Raw genomic sequence first — 18,513 nt, forward strand, 5'->3', positions numbered from 1 at the left:
TCCCTGCCCACAACGAGCTTACAGTCTAGAGGGGGTGGAGACAGATATCAGTACAAATAAATAAATGACAGATACGGACATAAGTGCCGTGGGGCTGGGGGAGGGGGGAAGAGCAAAGGGAGCAAGTCAGGGGGCTGCAGAAGGGAGTGGGAAAAGAGGAAAGGGGGAAGAGGGAAGCCCATCTGGAATCCCGTGTCCCGGGTGGGTAAGTGGGTTCCTCCGGTGGAGGTCAGGGAAAGAGCCTCTTTCTCTTCTCCTCGGGGTGAATGGAGGGATGGAGGGTCGGATAATAGTAATAATAATAATAACGGTATTTGTTAAACGCTTACTATGTGCCAGACACTGTACTTATGATAGTGGCGGTATTTGTTAAGCGCTTACTACGTGCAGAGCACCGTTCTAAGCGCTGGGGGAGATCCAGGGCCATCAGGTCGTCCCACGTGAGGCTCACAGTTTTCATCCCCATTTGACAGATGAGGGAACCGAGGCACAGAGAAGTGAAGTGACTGGCCCACAGTCACCCGGCTGACAAGGGGGTAGAGTCAGCATTGGAACCCGCGACCTCTGACTCCCAAGCCCGGGCCCTTTCCACTGAGCCACGCCGCTTGGATGGATGGATGGAGGGACAGATGGCCGGATGGACAGCAGTGACCCCGGGACCACCCTTCCCCTGCCCTGAGCTGCCCCTCCGCCCCGGCCCGGACGCGGAAGGCGGAAAGGGAGCCAAGGAGGGAGAGGGAGCATCGAAAGAGCCGAAGTGCATTGCACACACTGTCCTTTCACACTCACACACACAACCACAAACACGCACGCACACACACACACGTATACACACAGCCACAAACGTGCACACCCACACCTACACGCAGCCACAAACATGCATTCATTCAGTGGTACCTATTGAGTGCTTACTGTGCGCAGGGCACTGTACAAAGCGCTTGCACTGTACACACACACGGCCACGGCCATGCACACTCACACCCACACGCAGCCACAAACATGTGCACGCACACGGCCGCAAAACAGGCACACGCACCCAGACACGAACACACACTCACACCCACACGCAGCCACAAACATGTGCCCACACACGGCCGCAAAACAGGCACACGCACCCAGACACGAACACACACTCACACCTACACGCAGCCACGAACGTGCACACACACACACACACACACGCATACACACACATAGCTCGCAGGCACGAAATTACACACGCACATACACAGAGCCACAAACATGCACACACACCACCATGAACACACACACACACACGCAGCTGCAAACGTGCATTCATTCATTCAATCGTATTTATTGAGCGCTTACTGTGTGCAGAGCACTGTACTGAGCGCTTGCGCTGTACACACACACGGCCACGGGCATACACACGCATATACACTCAGCTCCAAACATGTGCACACGCACGGCCACGAACACACACTCACACCTACGCGCAGCCCCAACCGTGCACACATACACATACACACACGAATACACAATAAATAGGATGGAAGGAATGAAGCGCCCGGAGCCTTTAGACAACGAGCTCTTAGTGGGCAGGGAATGTGTCTGTTTGTGGGTGTGTCCTACTCCCCCAAACGCTTAGCACAGTGCTCTGCACACGGTAAGCGCTCAATAAATAGGATGGAAGGAATGAAGCGCCTGGAGCCTTTAGACTGAGCTCTTGGTGGGCAGAGAATGTGTCTGTTTTTTGTCCTAGTGTAGTCCCCCAAGCGCTTAGTACAGTGCTCTGCACCCGGTAAGTGCTCAATAAATAGGACGGAAGGAATGAAGCGGCTGGAGCCTGTAGACTGTGAACTCTCAGTGGGCAGGGATTGTGTTTTTTGTTCTAGGGTACTCTCCCGAGCGCTTAGTACAGTGTCTTGCACACATTAAGCGCTCAATAAATAGGATCGAATGAATAAAGCGCCTGGAGCCTGGAGCCTGTGAGCTCCTAGTGGGCAGGGAATGTGTTTATTGTCCTAGTGTAGTCCCCCAAGCGCTTAGTACAGTGCTCTGCACCCGGTAAGTGCTCAATAAATAGGATTGAAGGAATGAAGCGGCTGGAGCCTGTAGACTTTGAGCTCTTAGTGGGCAGGGATTGTGTTTTTTGTTCTAGGGTACTCTCCCAAGTGCTTAGTACAGTGCTCTGCACCTAGTAAGCGCTCAATAAATATTATTGAATGAATGAATGAATGTGCCTCAGTGACCTCATCTGTCAAATGGGGGTGAAGACTGTGAGCCTCAGGTGGGACCACCCGATGACCCGGTAGCTCCCCCAGCGCTTAGAACAGTGCTCTGCGCATAGTAAGTGCCCAATAAATACTATTGAATGAATGAATGAATGTGCCTCAGTTCCCTCATCTGTCAAATGGGGATGAAGACTGTGAGCCTCATGTGGGACAACCTGATGACCCTGGATCTCCCCCAGCGTTTAGAATAGTGCTCTGCACATAGTAAGCTTAACAAATACCAACATTATTATTATTATTATTGTTCTCTGGGCCTCAGTGACCTCACCTGTAAAATGGGGGTTAAAAATAATAATAACAACATACGACTGTGAGCCTCACGTGGGACAACCTGATGACCCTGGATCTCCCCCAGCGCTTAGAACAGTGCTCTGTACATCGTAAGCATTTAACAAATACCAACATCATTATTATTATTGTTGTTCTCTGGGCCTCAGTGACCTCACCTATAAAGTGGGGGTTAATAATAATAATAATAACATAAGACTGTGAGCCTCACGTGGGACCATCTGATGGCCCTGTACCTCCCCCAGCGCTTAGAACAGTGCTCTGCACATAGTAAGGGCTTAACAAATACCATCATCATTGTTATTATTATTATTAAATAGGATGGAATGAAGCAAGGGCAGAAGTGGGCAAGTCACTTCACTTCTCTGGGCCTCAGTTCCCTCATCTGTAAACTGGGGATGAAGCCTGTGAGCCTCACGTGGGGACCACCTGATGCCCCTGGATCTCCCCCAGCGCTTAGAACAGTGCTCTGCACATAGTAAGCGCTTCACCAATACCATCATCATTATTACTAAATAGGATGGAATGAAGGAAGGGAGGAAATGGGCAAGTCCCTTCACTTCTCTGGGCCTCAGTTCCCTCATCTGTAAAATGGGGATTAAACTGTGAGCCTCAGGGACAACCTGATGACCCTGGATCTCTCCCAGCGCTTAGAACAGTGCTCTGCACATAGTCAGCGCTTAACAAAGACCAACATTATTATTGTTCTTGTCTGTCTTGATCCTATTTATTGGATATATGGCTATTGTTCTTGTCTGTCTCCCCCGATTAGACTGTAAGCCTAATATTATTAGTATTAATAATAAATAGGATTGAATGAATGAGCGCTGGAGGAAAGGGCGCAACGTGGAGCGACCAATCCCCGCCCCCCCCGGGGGTCCTGGCCCCGCCCCCTCCTCCAGGCCCCGCCCCCTCCCCTAGCCCCGCCCTCTTCCATAGCCGCCCAATCAGCGCCCGCTCCTCCCGGAGGGGCGAGCTGTGATTGGTCCGGCGGCGCTGTCGCTCCCGCCCCTCCCCGCCGAGGGCTCTCCGGGCGCGGGGTAAGACCCGGAGCCGGAGCCGGATCGGGAGCGGACCGAAGCTCGGAAACTTGGCCCCGAGTCGGAGGGGCCCGAGCCGGTGCGCGATCCCGGAGCGGATCCCGCAGGAGCGGACCGGAGCGGAGGGGGCGGGGACCTGCTGCAAACTTTATTCTCCTTGTTGGGGAGGTTGGTGCCGCTGCCGCCTCCGAGGGAGCTCCGAGGCCGTGCACCGAGCGGGCTCCTCCTTCTCCTCCTCCTTCTCCTTCGTGCTCATCGCCCGGCTTCTCTGCAGCGGCCAAGTTTGCAACGGAGCTCGGGCAGCGGGGACGCTGGAGACGCCCGGGATCCCTGCTCAGGGCGCGGTGCTCCTCGCTTTGTGCTCAACGCTCCGTGCCCAGCCCTTGCAGCGCCGGGCTGCGGGCTCAGGGCTCGTTGCCTGGTGCTCCGAGCTCCTTGCTCCGTGGTTAGTGCTCGGTGCTCCTTGCCTGGTGCTCCGAGCAGGTGCTCCGTGCTAGGTGCCCCGAGCTCCATCCTAGGTGCTCGGGGCCCCGCGGTTAGTGCTCCTCGCTTCCAGCTCGGTGCAAAGTCCTCCGCGGTTAGTGCTCGGGTGCTTCGTGCTCGTTGCCTTGGGCTCCGAGCTCCGTCCTAGGCGCTCGGGGCTCCTTGCTTCGTGCTCAGTGCTCGGGGCTCTTTGCTTGGAGCTCGGTGCTCGTACCCAGTGCTCCGAGCTCGGGCTCCGTGCTTAGTGCTCGTTGCCTGGTGCTCCGAGCTCGGTGCCCGGGCTCCTTGCTTCGTGCTCAGTGCTTAGTGCTCGGCGCTCCTCGCTTGGAGCTCGTTGCCTGGTGCTGCGAGCTCGGTGCACGGGCTCCGTGCTCCTTGCTCGGTGCTCCTCGCTTGGAGCTCGGTGCACGGGCTTCGTGCTCGGTGCTCCTCACTTGGAGCTCGTTGCCTGGTGCTCCGAGCTCGGTACGGGCTCCGGGCTCCTTGCTTCGTGCTCAGTGCTCCTCGCTTGGAGCTCGTTGCCTGGTGCTGCGAGCTCGGTGCACGGGCTCCGTGCTCCTTGCTCGGTGCTCCTCGCTTGGAGCTCGGTGCACGGGCTCCGTGCTCCTCGCTTCGTGCTCGGTGCTCGGGAGCTCCTCGCTTGGAGCTCGTTGCCTGGTGCTCCGAGCTCGGTGCCCGGGCTCCTTGCTTGGTGCTCAGTGCTCGGAGCTCCGTGCTAGGCGCCCAGGGCTTAGCCGCGGGTGGTGCGATGCCCGCGGGCAGCCTGTTGCCGCTGTTCAGCGGCCCGTCGGGGTTGGTGGGGGCGGGGGGCGGGGGGGCGGGGGGCGTTGGGGCGGGCCTGGGGGCGGGGGGGGCCGGGGGTCCCGGGGGCGGCGGGGGGTCGGGCGGCGGGGGCATCGGGGGCCTCATCGGCGGCAGGAAGGGGTCCGGCCCCGGGGCTTTCCGCCTCACCGAGAAGTTCGTCCTGCTGCTGGTCTTCAGCGCCTTCATCACCCTCTGCTTCGGGGCCATCTTCTTCCTCCCCGACTCGTCCAAGCTGCTCAGCGGCGTCTTCTTCCACTCGGGGGCCGCCGGGGGACGAGGACGTCCGGGGAAGCCTTGGAGGAGGCCCCAGGACCAGCTCCATCCTCAGCTCCAACCCCAGGACCGGCCCCATCACCTGGACCAGCCCCAGGACCAGCCCCAGGACCAGCCCCATCACCTGGACCGGCCCCAGGACCAGCCCCGGCTCCATCACCTGGACCACGCCCAGCTGTACCCCCAGGACCCTCCCCGCTTCCATCTCCAGCCCCAGGACCGGCTCCAGCAGGAGGCCGCCCACAACCTGGCCAGGATCCGACAGGAACACGAGCGGGCCCTCCGGGAGGCCAAGGAGACCCTGCGGAAGCCCCCCGAGGAGATCCAGCGGGACATCCTCCGGGAGAAGGAGAAGGTCCTCCGGGAAAAGCCGCGCCTCCGGACCGGGGGCGGGGGGCTGCCTCCCCTCGTCTTCCGGCCACCCGTCGGGGCCGTGGGGCGGGAGCCCCAGGACCCGGTTATCCGGCAGAAGAGGGCCAAGGTTAAAGAGGTGAGGGGCCGGGTCGGGGGGTGGGTGGACCAAGTGTTGAGGGGGTGCAGAACGCCGGACCGGGCGCTCGGGAGCCCACCCGCTCGTTGGACCGCCTGGACTGACCGCTCGCTGGGTGCGGGACGCCGGACCGAGCGCCCGGGAGCTCACCCGCTCGTTCGACCGCCTGGACTGACCGCTTACTGGGTGCAGAGCGCTGGACTGAGCGCTTGGGGATTTGTTATTATTAACAGTAATGATAGTGTCGGCGTTGATTAAGCATTTACTAGGTGCCAGTCGGTGTTCCGAGCGCTGGGGGAGATACAGGGTAATCGGTATGTCCCACGTGAGGCTCCCGGTCTTCATCCCCATTTTACAGATGAGGCATCTGAGGCACCGAGAAGTTAAGTGACTTGCCCACAGTCACACAGCTGACAGGTGGCGGAGCGGGGATTAGAACCCATGACCTCTGACTCCTAAGCCTGTGTTCTTTACACCGAGCCACGTTGCTCGTTAAGCGCTTACTTTATGCGAGGCGCTGTACCGTCGCTGGAGTGGATACGAGCAAATGGGGTTGGACACAGTCCCTGTCCCACGAGAGACTCACAGTCTCAACCCCATTTTACAGATGAGGGAACTGAGGACCAGAAAAGTGAAGTGACTTGACCACGGTCACGCAGCAGACAAGTGGCAGGCCGGGAGTTAGAACCCACGGCCTTCTGACTTCCAGGCCCATGCTCTATCCATTAGGGAATGCTGTTTCATTCAGTCGTACTGAGCGCTCACTGGGTGCAGAATGCTGTACTGATGACTTGGGGTTGCATTCGTTCGTTCGATCGTATTTATTGAGCACTTACTGGGTGCGGAACGCTGTACTGAGCGCTTAGGAGTTCATTCAATTGTATTTATTGAGCACCTACTGGGTACAAAGCACTGTCCTGAGTGCTTGGGAGAATGCAATACAACAGAGTCGGTAGACACATCCCCTGCCCGCAGTGAGCTTTGTACTTGCATGTAATACAGGTTCCTCCCCCCGCAACCCACCTCCAGAGAAACACTTCAGTCATATTTATTGAGCGCTTATTGGGTGCAGAACACTGTACTAGGCGCTTGGGAGAGTGCAGTGCAGTGATAAACTGTCACGTTTCCTGCCCACAGCGAGCTTTCAGTCCGGTGCCATTCCAAACTGGGCTGGGTCCGGGGTGAAATTGTGTGGGAAGACGAGAGGGACCCCAAGGTTTTGTGGCTGCTGTTTTCTTTGCTCGCACTGTGGAACAGTTGATGTTCGGGGAGCCTTTTGATGTTGTGCTTGGATGTCAGTTAAAGGCCCAAGGAAGGATACAGATCCTTGAGGAAATCTCGCTTCCTCGTAGATCTTTTTTGGAGAGCTGGGTTAAAAGGAAGAACTGGTAGTCGAGAGGGGAGGTGATCACCAGCACAAAGTAAGGCGTGGGTGAGGCTTTGGACCGTTTTGTCAAATGCAGATCTAAAGCCACGTGTCGCAATAGCCAGCCAAAATGCCGTTATGCCCTGTGATGTGGCAGTGTGGAGCCAAGTGGTAGCTTGAAGCTAATCTACACGTGCTTATATTAGGGCATCAAAGGGTTTTCGATTTGACTGGCTTATAATTTTCAGCTTTTCACATACGTGAGAGCTATAAAACTGCCTAGCTTTTAGCCAACTTTTCATTCGGAACATATCAATATTTTGCATTAGGCTTGGGGTTTTTTTATTCTTTCCCCGGCACGTTTCAAAAATTATGTTCGTAAACTTTAGATCTCTTTGTGGTTTCTCCTCTTCTAGAGCAACTGTTGTGGCGTATTGAGCAGTCCCTTCCAGAAATACCCCTTTCTCTTTACCACTTTCCTCTTCTGCAGCTGGTCTCCTTCCTTATCTTTAAGTTCCCCCTATCTTTTAAGCTGAAGAACTGCTTCAAGGTGTATGCTGCCGCCTTTTTCCCTCCAGACTGCACAGAGATATACGAGAAGTAGAAAAAATGAAATCCATAGTAACAGTTCCACTGAAATAACTCCTTTTCCTCATACCTGAATTGATCTTACAATGGGAGGAGTTTAAAAAAATTAAAATATCAATCGGGTTTAGACCATAGAAGAACCAAGGAAAACAGTATGTAACAGAAGTCTGTTAAAAAGTTTGGTGAGCTTCTAGTTAAAACCTTCACATTCGTTGTTTGGTGTGTGTTTTCCAGCTCTTAACCAACTGAGTGTGCAAATAGTGAGGAAAGAAAATCACATGCAGATTCATAATTGCTTAAAATGTAGGCAGGTCGGAGCTCTGGCTTTACTGGACACGGGTTTCTGATCCTCTCATTTTTACAGGATGGTTAGATTTAAGCCGTCCTTGAGGAAGCCATGCCAACCTGCTCTCCAAATCCCTTTTGTGTTTTGTTTTTCTCTGCCTTCCACCCTGTCCTTTATGTCTGGAACAGTGTCTGCTAGCCTAACTGACGGGCACAGTCTTCTCTGCCAGTTTGCCTTTGCAGACCCTCCCCACAGTTTACCTCATGCAGGAAGCCATCCCGGATTTGATGTCCTAGACGAGGAGTTGATTCGGATGTTTCACTAATAACTGTAAAGAAGCGCTTACTACGTGCCAGGCATTGTAGTAAGTGCCGGGGTGGATACAAACAAATCGGGTTGGACACAGTCCATGTCCCACATGGGGCTCTCGGTCTGAATCCTCATTTTACACGCGAGTTGACCGTGGCACCAAGAAGTTAAGTGACTTGCCCAGGGTCACTTAGCAGATAAGCGGCGGAGCCGGGATTAGAACTCAGCCCCTTCTGACTCCCAGGCACTTGCGCTATCCACTAGGCAACACTCTTGAATAGCAGTCGTTCTATCTCAGGGGATGAACAGCAAGTCTACTAATTAGGAAAAAGTAATAATCGAAAGTGATCAATATGTTGTTGACTTCAGTGGCATTCACAGCATCATAAATGGAGCTAAATTCATTCATTCATGATATAAATGGATTTAATTTCATTCATTGTCGTATTTATTGAGCATTTACTGTGTGAAGAGCACTGTACTAAGCACTTGAAAAGTACAGTTCAGTAATAGAGACAATCCCTGCCCACACGTGGCTTAGAAAAGCAGTGTAGCTTAGTGGAAGGAGCCCAAGCCTGAGAGTCAGAGGACCTGGGTTCATTCATTCATTCATACAGTCGTATTTTTGGCGCACTTAGTGTGTGCAGAGCACTGTACTAAGCGCTTGGAATGTACAATTTGGTAACAGAGACAATCTCTGCCCAACAACAGGCTCACAGTCTCCGATGCCAACTCTGCCACGTGTAAGCTCTGTGACCTTGGGCAAGTCACTTCACTGCTCTGGGCCTCAGTTCCCTCATGTTCATCATGGGGATTCAGTAACTCTTGTCCCTCCTATTTAGACTGTGAGCCCCATGTGGACCTGATGATCTCATATCTGCCCCAGTGCTTTGAACAGTATTTGGCACATAGTAAGTGCTTAACAACAACAACAACAAAAAAAAAAACCCAGAAATGAGGAATGCACAGTGTATTCTAGAAGGTTGGGATCAGGTTAGCGTGAGCCATTTTGTGGGGCGTTCACATCTGGAGCAGATACACTGGCACACAGTCACTCGGTAAATGCAGTTGCCAGTGATAACGATGCTGAACGGTAAACATCTGCAAGAGTGATTCAACTTTGCTGCCCACTAAAGATCCAAGAAATGATGAGGGCTAGAAGAGTAAGTCAGGGCCAGGCTGAAGCACAGCATATCGTTTCACTTCCTCTTGCCCTGGTAGTTCATTAATCAATCAGTGGTATCTATTGAACAACCCCTATGTGCCAATCATTCGACTGAGTGCTTGGTAGAGGAAGATGTGACCCCTGCCTTCAGAGAGCTTATAGTCGACGGCTCCCGCTAGAATGTAAACAACTCACGGGCAGTGTTTCGCCAGTGTTGAATAGAGTACCTTGCCCCCACAGGACATTGAATAAATGCTATTACTAATTACTACAGCTGCTATTGAAGTCTGCTGTGCTAGAGTGTGTTCTGTACATCTAAATGGTTTGACCGGCATGCTATTTCAGCTTTAAGCCCCTGCCGAAAGGCAAAATGTCTTTATCTTTAAATTTTCCTCTGTCAATATGATTTACATCACGATTGCATTTAAGCCCAGTGTGAAGAGATGGCTCGTAAATCACCCTCCAGCTGCGCGATGTTGGATGTTCGGTTTTAGCCAGAGATCCAGTGCCTCAATGAGGTCCCCCTTGCTATCCAAAGTATTCCTTCAGTGAATCTTTCTACGCTGTAAATATCTTTCGGAAAGGCGGTGCCATGGACTTGACCGGATAGAATATTAGGTCGGGGGGTTTGGGGGGCCAGGGGTCAAGCTAAATCATCTGCTCTGACTTCCGTCACTTCGGAAATGGGGATGATCCCTGTTCCTAATAAAGTCAGGACTCAGTGGTACCATATGGAACATAAGAAAGACGTGGACCATATCCTCAAGGGATTTACTGAATGTGGTGGAGATTAAGAAGATGAAATGTGTACAAGTACCCTGAGCCCCTTGAAAGAAGTGGAATAGATGGAATACTGGTCATTTTGTTTTGATGTGAAAAGACAAGTTAAATTTAAAAGCAGTGATGTTTTATTTTTAGCAGCATAGTCATGGTTACAATGATTTTTCCCTGTTAAGTATGTGTAAATGACAGATTCTGAAATAAAACAAAAATCTTTAGAATTTGAGTAATTTGTGTAATTGAGAATTGTACTGCAGTTGAGGATGGATGAAATTTAAGGACCCAAAATTCATTCAAGGATAGTTATTGAATGCGTACTGTGCGTACCGAGCACTGGCAAAGCACAATACTAAAGAGTTGGTAGATGTGATCCCTTCCCAATCAGTCAGTCGCATTCATTGAGTGCTTACCGTGTGCAGAGTACTGTGCTAAATGCTTGGGAGAGTACAGTATAACAATATCATGGACACGCTCCCCGCCCACAACAAGCTTACAGTGTAGAGGGGCAGATGGACATTAATATAAATAAATGAATTATGGATCTGTACACAAGTCCTTTGGGGCCAGGAAAGGGGTCGACTAAAGGGAGTGTAAATAAAGGGAGAGGAGACCCAGAAGGGAGTGGAAGAAAGGGAAAACGGGGCTTAATCAGGGAAGGCCTCTTGGAGGAGATGTGCCATCAATAAGGCTTTGAAGTCGGGGAGAGTCATCGTCTGTCGGATATGAAGAGGGAGGGTGTTCCAGGTCAGAGGCAGGATGTGGATGAGAGGTCGGCAGCGAGATAGGCTAGAGTGAGGTACAGGGAGTAAGTTGGCGTTAGAGGAGTGAAGTGTGAGGGCTGGGTTGTACTAAGAGAGCAGCGAGATGAGGTAATAATAATAATATTGGCGTTTGTGAGGCACTTACTATGTATTGAGTACTGTTCTAAGTGCTGGGGTAGATACAAGGTAATCAGGTTGTCCCACGTGGGACTCACAGTCTTAATCTCCATTTTACAGATGAGGTAACTGAGGCACTGAGAAGTCAAGTGACTTGCCCAAAGTCACAGCTAAGTGGTGGAGTCGGGATTAGAACCCACGACCTTTGACTCCCAAGCCCCTGCTCTTTTCACTAAGCCACAGATTAAGGGCAGTCTAGAGGGGAAGGTCATGAGAATACGTGCTCTGGGACTGGGGGTGAGGTGAGTATCAGGTACAGATCCATGTGCAACACGGAAGGGAAGGCGAATAAAGGAAATGAGGTCAGATTGGGTTGATGTATTTTTAAAGTCAATTGATGTACTCAGTTAATATTGAAAGTTAAATTTTAGCCACATAAAGTTATAGTTAAGTAACAATTTTATTATTCTTCAGAGCTATTGTAAAAATGTCCATCCTGTTTATAATAAACCTTACTTTAGGGACATTCTCCTTTCCCAGTGTATTTCCCTGTCTCTTAATCAGATCTAGCAGTATTATCGTAAATATCTATGGGAAAATTTAACAACTTGCAAATGCTACTGACTGTGTTTTAGGGGAAGTTTTTTAGTGGTACTTGTGAAGCTGTTACTGACTGTGTTTTAGGGTTTTTTAATGGTACTTGTGAAGCTCTTACTAGGGTTAGGCACTGGGGTAGATATGAGATAATCGGGTTGGACACATTCTGTGTCCCACATGAGGCTCATGACTATTCTTCCAGTTACTCGCTGTGGGTAGGGAACACGTCTCCCAGCTCTCTTGTATCGTGCCCTTAACTGCTTAGTACAGTGCTCTGCTTAGCATTTATACTCAATAAATAAAATTGATAATTATTTACTTTTCATGCCATAAATATTTATACACTGTGCCATTCAAGGTAAATTTGAGTCTGTTTTATTATGTACATCTGATTTTTCTGTGAGATAGACAAGTGAACACTTTTTAGTAGCCAACAAGAAGGCTATCTGGTCAAATTTTATTAAGCAGCTAAGAGTGAGTTTATTGCGTAGCATATGCGGATGAACCTCTGTGCTTTCCTCCAACTCTCCCAAAAGAGTAGACATAAAACAAAGAATATGAATCCTCTTTCTGAGCCTCAAACGAATTTAAAGAAAAGCAGACTATTGCAGACATTTTTCAATATGCAGAAACACTCTTTCCTCATTAAACTTTAGTATGAGATCAACCCTTTTAATATGTAGAGATTCACTGGTGCAATCTACCTGCCATGGGGATTTTATGCAGCAGAGGATACATATGAAAGCAAATATATGTGGGTGGGTTCTGTGAAAAAAGAGCCCCCATAAATGGAGGGAACTGCCGTAGGCTTTAGGCTCGCTGTGGGCAGCGAACAAATCTACCGGCTCTGTTCTATCATACTCTCCCAAGTGCTCAGAAAGTGCTCAATAAATCCCATTGATTGAACGATTGCTCTAGAATCCCTCTTTTGAACACTGCTCTCCATTTTAACTTGGACCAGGGAAAGAAAGTGGGGCAGCTTCTAAATTAAAGCAAAATCTAATGCAAAATTAAGGCCATATTTTGCATTTGACGCTCACAGAATTAAAGGGCAAAGTATTTGCAGATCTCTTTGCAAATGAAGTAGAGACACACAGCCCTTGTAAAGCAGAGGATTTATGGTCCTGATAAACCTGGTATTAAGAAAAGCTCATGCACATGCACACAACCATTTCTTCTGACCTCATAAACCACATTCCTTCCAGTCAGACGTGTTGTCGAAAGAACATTCCCTAATACTCTAGCAGCTTTATCTCATGATTTCATAATACAAACCAGCCTCAAGCCCTTTGTGGACAGGAAATGTGTCTACCGACTCTGTTGGATAGTACTCTCCCAAGTATTTTGTACGGAAAGTGCTCAGTAAATACCACTGATGGATTGATTAAGAGGAAACTGGATGAAGGTTATATTCATGTACAAAGAAGATGCAACTGATAAATCAATTTGAGATATTTATGAAATGCTTACCGTTTGCCAAGCATTGTACTAAGTGCTTGGGAGAGCACATTACAACAGTGTTGGTAGACCTGTTTCCCACTCCCAAGCGCCAACATTCTAGAGGGGGAGGCAGACATTAAAATAAATTCACCTGTGGAGTGTGTTTGTCTGTGTTCATATATATTCAATCATATAAATAATAATAATGATGGTATTTGTTAAGAACTTCCTATGTGCCAAGCACTGTTCTAAGTGCTAGGGTAGATACAGGGTAATCAGGTTGTCCCACGTGGGGCTCACAGTCTTTAACCCCATTTTACAGATGAGGTAACTGAGGCACAGAGAAGTTAAGTGACTTGCCCGAAGTCACACGCTGACTAGTAACGGAGCTGGGATTAGAACCCATGACCTCTTGCTGCCAAGCACGTGCTCTTTCCACTAAGCCACACTGCTTCTCTTAAGCCTTACTGTGTGCAGAGCACTATACTGAGAGTTTATATATAACTAGAGAAATATATATATCTGTGTATATATAGAAATCTCAAACTGTTAGTAGGACATGCACTTGGAATGTTTTTTCAATAGTCTGGATGGACTGGGCTCAGTTGCTGAGTCTCCTTGCAGCCAACAAGAGAGAGAAGCAAACTGGGAATGACGGTATTCCCAATCTCTTGGTGAGCCACCTTTCTTCTGTGGTGTAGTTTAAGAAGAATTACTTTGAGGGGAATTGAGATTGGACCAACTATCTGCACAAAACTATCTTTTTTGGCAGTGTAAATGGTACCCTTTATTTTAGGGGCAAATCTTCATCATCCTGTTCTCGCTCTTTTTTTTCTTTAATGGTATACCCTTTCCACCTGTGTGTCTCAAGTCAACATCAATCAGTGGTATTTATTGAGCAGTTACTGTGTGCAGAACACTGTGTTAAGCGGTTGGGAGAGTAGAGTACAACAGCCTTCTTGGACACATTCCCGCCCCACGAAGAGTTTACTGTCTAGAGAGGGAGAATAGACATAAATATAAATTATGGATATGTACGTAAGTGTTGTGGTTACTGTTTGCAGAGCACTGTACTAAGTGCCTTAGGGAGTATATTACAACAGTGTTGGTAGACCTGTTTCCCCCTCTCAAGGCGCTTACATTCTAGAGGGGGAGGCAGGTAAATAAATTCACCTGTGTAGTGTGCATGTGTGTGTGCTCATATATATTCAGTCGTATTTATTAAGTGTTTACTGTGTGCAGAAGATGAGGAGAAGATCAAATGTTTAATTCTACAGATCCACATGCAGAGGTGATAGGAAGGGGAGAGGGAGTGGGGAAAATTTGGTCCTAATCAGGAAGGCTTCTGGGAGGAGCTGTGGTTTTAATAAGGTTTTGAAGGTGAGGAGAGGAATGGGCTGTCATATATAAAGGGAGAGGGAGTTCCAAGCCAGAGGGAGAACATGGGCAAGAGATCAGCAGTGAGATGGATCAGATCTAGATACAGGGAGTAGGTTGGCACAAGAGGAGTGAAGCGTGTAGACTGGGTTTTAGTAAGAGAAGCAGCTTGGCCTAGTGGGTGGAGACAGGCCTGAGATTCAGAAGGACTTGGGTTCTAATTCTGGCTTTACCGCCTGTCTGCTGCGTGGCCTTGGGCAAGTCACGTAACTTCTCTGTGCTTCAGTTACCTCATCTGTAAAATGGGGATTAAAATTGGCTCAGGCACCGGAGATAGAGGAAGCATATTGTGGAGGTGAGCCTGGGCTGCAGGCTAGTGGTATGAGATTGGTGGAAGGATGGGAGCGAGGGGGCTGAGTTCAGTGGAGAGGGCGGTGTTGAGCGCGTCGATTTGTGCCTCAAGAGAAGGTAGTTTGGTAACGGAGATCAAATGGGGCACGATGACTTTAGGAAATAGGAGGGGACCGAAAGATCAGAGTTCCGTCATGGGAGTGGCAAGTGGGGACTGGGAGGATGGGAGAGATGGCAGGTGAGGACGTTGTGGACAGAGAGAGAAATTTCTGAATGGGCTAGCGTAACGAGAGAGTATGAGATAGAGTATCTTTTACATGTCAATTCAGGTTCTACTTTGCCATCTATTTGGGCTCCCCCTTTTACTAGTTGGAGTGTAGATGCATCCCACAATACGGCCAGGGTTTCTTAAAGACACCGATGTATCAGGTCTGGCTGTATATTGGGGAATATTTTGCCGTAGGCTTACGGGTTATAAATTGTGATCTGTCCCAGAACCTCTGGGTAAATATGAAAATATTAAACTATTGTTTAAATTGTTAGAGTATTTCAAAACATATCATCAATATCAACTAAATGAGTTGAGGTATGATTATGGATCTTTGTAGGAAGATGCAGAAGCCAAAGCTTGTTTTACTGACTGTGGTTTGGTTTTTTTTAACTTTGGTGAAGAATTGGTGAATTTGGTGAAGTTGACCAGCGCCTTCCTTTTGTTTTCATGAAGTATCTTGTAGTCATACTCTAGACTGTAAACTCACTGTGGGCAGGGAATGGGTGTACCAACCCTGTTGAATTATACTCTCCTAAGTGCTTATTACAGTGCTCTGCACACAGTAAGTGCTCAATAAATACCTTTGATGGATCAAAGTTGACACCTTTTGAAAGGCTCTGCATACTTTTGAACTCCTCTCTCCACTGAGGATTTCAATCATCTTTGTAAATGCATCTCCTCTTTGTTCACTTGATACAAGGTGTTGTAATCCTAAAATCCTAACTGGTGGTGGAGTGGCCCCACTACTGCATCTCATTCGGGAACTTGCAGTGATGCATTTGCTTGTCAGCATTCCTTGAGCTTCTCGGGGAATGATTCCTCTGAATATGAGGCAGTTAACTCATCGACATCTGTGGCATCTGTTTTTAAATGAAGTTGCCTCCCCATGTCAGGAACAACTTTACCTGCTCAGGGCCCTCTGCTCCGAGTGCTCTTCTGGTCCTTAAAGATGAAATGGAAGGTGTGGGCCAAACTTCTTCTAAAAACCACTCATCGTTTGTTGCTTAATTCCGCCCAGGGTAGAGTTGGGTGGGAGGAGAGGAATTTACTTATCTGTAGCTACCAGCCATGCTTCAGGACAGTTGCCACTGTGGGCAGGGAATGGGTCTGTTATGCTGTAATAGTGTGCTCTCCCAAGCTGTTAGTACAGTGCTCTGCATACCGTAAGTGCTCAAATACAATTGAATTAATGAATGAATATATTCTACTGACTGAGTAGGGAGAGGCATCATGGTGGCAGTGTGGTCTAGTGGATAGAGCAGAGGCTTGCGAGTCAGAAAGGCCTGAGTTCTAATCCAGGCACCACCACTTGTCTGCTCTGTGACTTTGAGCACGTTATTTAACTTCTTTGGGCCTTCATCTGTAAAATGGGGATTTATACTGTAAACGCCATGTGAGATGTGGATTGAGTCAACTTTAATTAGCTTGCATCTACCCCAGTGCTTAGTACAGTGCCTGGCACTGGCACATAGTAAGCACTTAACAAATACCATTGAAAAAAGGTTGTTTCCTTGAGGTGGTTCAATCTGGAATAAGATACCAAATAATAATAGCTGTATTTCCTGGTTATGTGTGTCATGGATTTGGCTATAGCTCAGAAAATGCAAGCATTTCGAAATGATTCACTTTTCTTTTCCTAAAATCTCATCCAGTTCTGTTGCTTCACAATTTTATACACACTTGCAAATCTGAGCAGTCTGGTTAAAAAAGTCTTGGAGCAAATTGTATTGTTAAGCACCCGTTTCCCACAATTTTTACTGCTTTGTTAAACAACCAAGCTTTAAAACTCTGGCTAAAATAGTTGGGCTTCTTGAAATGTGAAAAAAAAAAAGGAAATTGGATTTAGCTATAGCCAAGAAAGATTTTTGTTTGTTCCTTTTTACTGAACACATTAATTTCAAAGCTAAAGCTATAAATATATTTAAGGCAACTATGTGTGTTTATATATGGTGCTTCACGGTTTGTGACCTCGTCATAATAGTAACTGTGGTATTTGTTAAGCGCTTACTATGTGCCAGGCACTGTACTAAGCGAAGGGGTGGATACAAGCAAATGGGTTTGGATACAGTCCCATACCACATGGGGCTCCCAGTCTCAATGCCCATTTTACATATGAGGGAACTGAGACCCAGAGAAGTGAAGTGACTTGCTCAAGGCCACACAGCACATAAGGGGTGGAGCTGGGATTAGAACCCAGGTCCTTCTGACTCACAGGCCTGTGCTCTCTCCACTAGGCCATGCTGCTTGTCATGCCCATTTGATGAAAAGTGAGGCCCTTGACACCGGTGGAACAGCTCAGAGGTGGCACCTATGCAGAGCCCAGGTCTCCTAATTGTAGAGAAGGTTGAACACTATAGCTCTGCAGATCTGAAGTTTGGAAAAGGATATGAAAGTAGGCTAAAGAACAAAATGACACACTTAATCTTCACCTGCTTGCCTGTGCTAAGGTTTTGGTGCTTATGCAATTACAATGTGTTTACCAACTCTGTTGCATTGTAATAATAAGAATAATAATGAAGGTATTTGTTAAGCGCTTTCTCTATTCCAAACACTTGTACTAAGCTCCAGGGACAAGCAAATCGAGTTGGACACAGTCCCTGTCCCAACTGAGGCTCACAGTCTCAATTCCCATTTTTCAGATGGGGTAACTGAGACCCAGAGAAGTGAAGTATGTTGCCCAAGGTCACGCAGCAGACAAGTGGCGGAGCTGGGATTAGAACCCATGATCTAACTCCCAGGCCTGTGCTCTATCCGCTTCACCATGCCATTTCTACTCTCTCAAGCACATAGCACAGTGCTTTGCACCCAATCAGTGCTGAATAAATACCACCGATTGATTGATTACAAGTGAATTGGATCTCAGTGGAGAAGAGCCCAGAGGTTTGGTCTGTTGTGTGAGGAGAAAAGAAGATGGAGCAAAAATATCACTGTATATGTACAGTTGGAACAAGATTTCAAAACAGCATTCTGAAGAAACCCATTGTGGTCAGTGTGTCTGTTATATTGTGCTCTCCAAAGGGCTCAGTACAGTGCTGTGCACACAGTAAGAGCTAAACCAACATGATAGATTGATAATAAATGGGCCAGGTGGGATTTTAAAAGGGAGATTTTCTTGGTGCTAGGAAAAGTAAGGCAGGAAGCTTGCTGAGGAACTTTATGTTGAAGTTACCATGTAAATAAAATATGATTTTTTAACAACCTGGGTTCTCTGCAAGTTTGAAAGGGAATACCATAAATTACAGTCCTTTCCAGTATCAATCAATAATATCTACTGAGCACTTACTGTGTGCAAAGTACTGAACTAAGTCCCTGGAACAGTGCAACACACCAAAGGTGCAAGGTGCATTCCCTGCCAACAAGGGGCTTCCAGTCTAGAGGGGAAGACAGACATTTCAATCATGTAGCTATACATTGGTGCTTTGGGGCTGAAGGTATACATTTGTGATCCAAAAGGGTAGTAATTTTTGCATGT

At 48.4% G+C, this 18,513-nt stretch overlaps 1 protein-coding gene across 1 annotated transcript in view; it reads left to right on the plus strand.

The window, feature by feature from the left end:
• The window catches only part of MAN1A1 (mannosidase alpha class 1A member 1), a 285,232-nt gene that overhangs the window by 65,006 nt on the left and 201,713 nt on the right, over window positions 1–18,513 (plus strand). The window contains exons 6-7 of the mRNA XM_039914596.1: window positions 3,483–4,028; window positions 4,927–5,633. Coding sequence (XP_039770530.1) covers window positions 3,483–4,028; window positions 4,927–5,633 — 1,253 coding nt within the window. The remainder of the gene's footprint in view (window positions 1–3,482; window positions 4,029–4,926; window positions 5,634–18,513) is intronic.

Source organism: Ornithorhynchus anatinus, chromosome 2 (assembly GCF_004115215.2).
Source record: "Ornithorhynchus anatinus isolate Pmale09 chromosome 2, mOrnAna1.pri.v4, whole genome shotgun sequence".
Classification (NCBI taxonomy): Eukaryota; Metazoa; Chordata; class Mammalia; order Monotremata; family Ornithorhynchidae; genus Ornithorhynchus; species Ornithorhynchus anatinus.